General features: G+C 35.1%; 1 protein-coding gene across 1 annotated transcript in view; it reads left to right on the top strand.

Annotated features, from left to right (window-relative positions):
* The window catches only part of LOC119591341 (ceramide transfer protein-like), a 16,795-nt gene extending 15,637 nt beyond the window's left edge, over positions 1–1,158 (top strand). The window contains exons 12-13 of the mRNA XM_037940075.1: positions 69–201; positions 783–1,158. Coding sequence (XP_037796003.1) covers positions 69–201; positions 783–952 — 303 coding nt within the window. The 3' untranslated portion in view covers positions 953–1,158. The remainder of the gene's footprint in view (positions 1–68; positions 202–782) is intronic.
* The last annotated feature ends 6 nt before the right edge of the window (positions 1,159–1,164 follow it).

Genomic DNA, 1,164 nt, shown 5'->3' with positions numbered 1-1,164 from the left:
ATCAGCCAAGCAAAAATAGATTTGATATATGCAAAAAATTTGAGGTTTTTATAATTTCTTAATTTCAGAATGATGGGAAATATGTCCGAATAGACTTGACAGTATGTTTTGTGTGCCAAACATTTATTGACCCTCCGCCAGCTGAGGGACAACCTATAACACGAGACAATCTGTTGGTTAAAATAACTTACTGCTCAGTAGGTATGTATCATATAAATGATATATTCTGTATGATTTTTTCAGTGCAGTAATAGGATTTATAAATGTTCTTTTATTTTATACAAAAATCTTCAGCTTTTTTATTATTCACTTTTTCTGGTGTGTACTTGCATGCAGGGGTACTTCATGTTCTCTGATTTTACTACGTTCAAGGTAGAGCCTACATTCGGATTTTAAAAGTAAATATAAGCTTGAAGAAAAGTGATCTTGTAATTGTATCATTTCATAATCAAATGGGGAGCAAAGGTTTTAGATCAAAAACAGTACTAGCCCACTTACTTATTTAATAAAGAAACAAATCTTGTGCAGAACTGAAAATCCCATTAAGTGAAGATTTTGAGCTTGATTTGTTTTAGAATCTGTATTGAGTAATATCAGTTATTCTCTTAATATAAGTAATATTGTTGTTTGTGTGATAGCAGGACCATAAGTGGCTGCTAACAAGAAATACTGACATTTGTATAATAACGGGACCAAAAATGGCTGTTAACTCAATGACTGATTTCTTTTTATATGATTACTGAAGTATCCAAAGTTTCCTAGCAGAATCTCCCCCTTTGCAGTTAACCCCGGAGGATGGGCTCCAGCTTCAGTTCTACGAGCAGTGTACAAACGTGAGTATCCAAAGTTCCTGAAGAGGTTTACTCAGTATGTAGTGGACAAGTGTGCGGACCAGCCCATTGCCTTCTCGGGGTTGAAGATCAAGGACCACAGCAAACACTGGAGGGGTTGATGGAGTCCTGCTTGGTGGGAGAAAAAAACATTGTTAAAGAAGAGTTTAAATGAATATTGTGTAAATGTAATACAGTTTTGAATGTCGTGATGATAGCACAAACAGTAGCCATCAACTGGGCAGACATTCCTCGATTTATGGAGTTCTTAGGTTCCTGAAGCTAGTACATAAGCCAAAAATAATTTTAAGACAACTAAAAAGTAAATGTTGTT

This window comes from Penaeus monodon, chromosome 28 (genome assembly GCF_015228065.2).
Source record: "Penaeus monodon isolate SGIC_2016 chromosome 28, NSTDA_Pmon_1, whole genome shotgun sequence".
NCBI classification, from domain to species: Eukaryota; Metazoa; Arthropoda; class Malacostraca; order Decapoda; family Penaeidae; genus Penaeus; species Penaeus monodon.
Note: the sequence above shows the minus strand (reverse complement) of the source record. Positions and strands in the feature narration are given on the sequence as shown.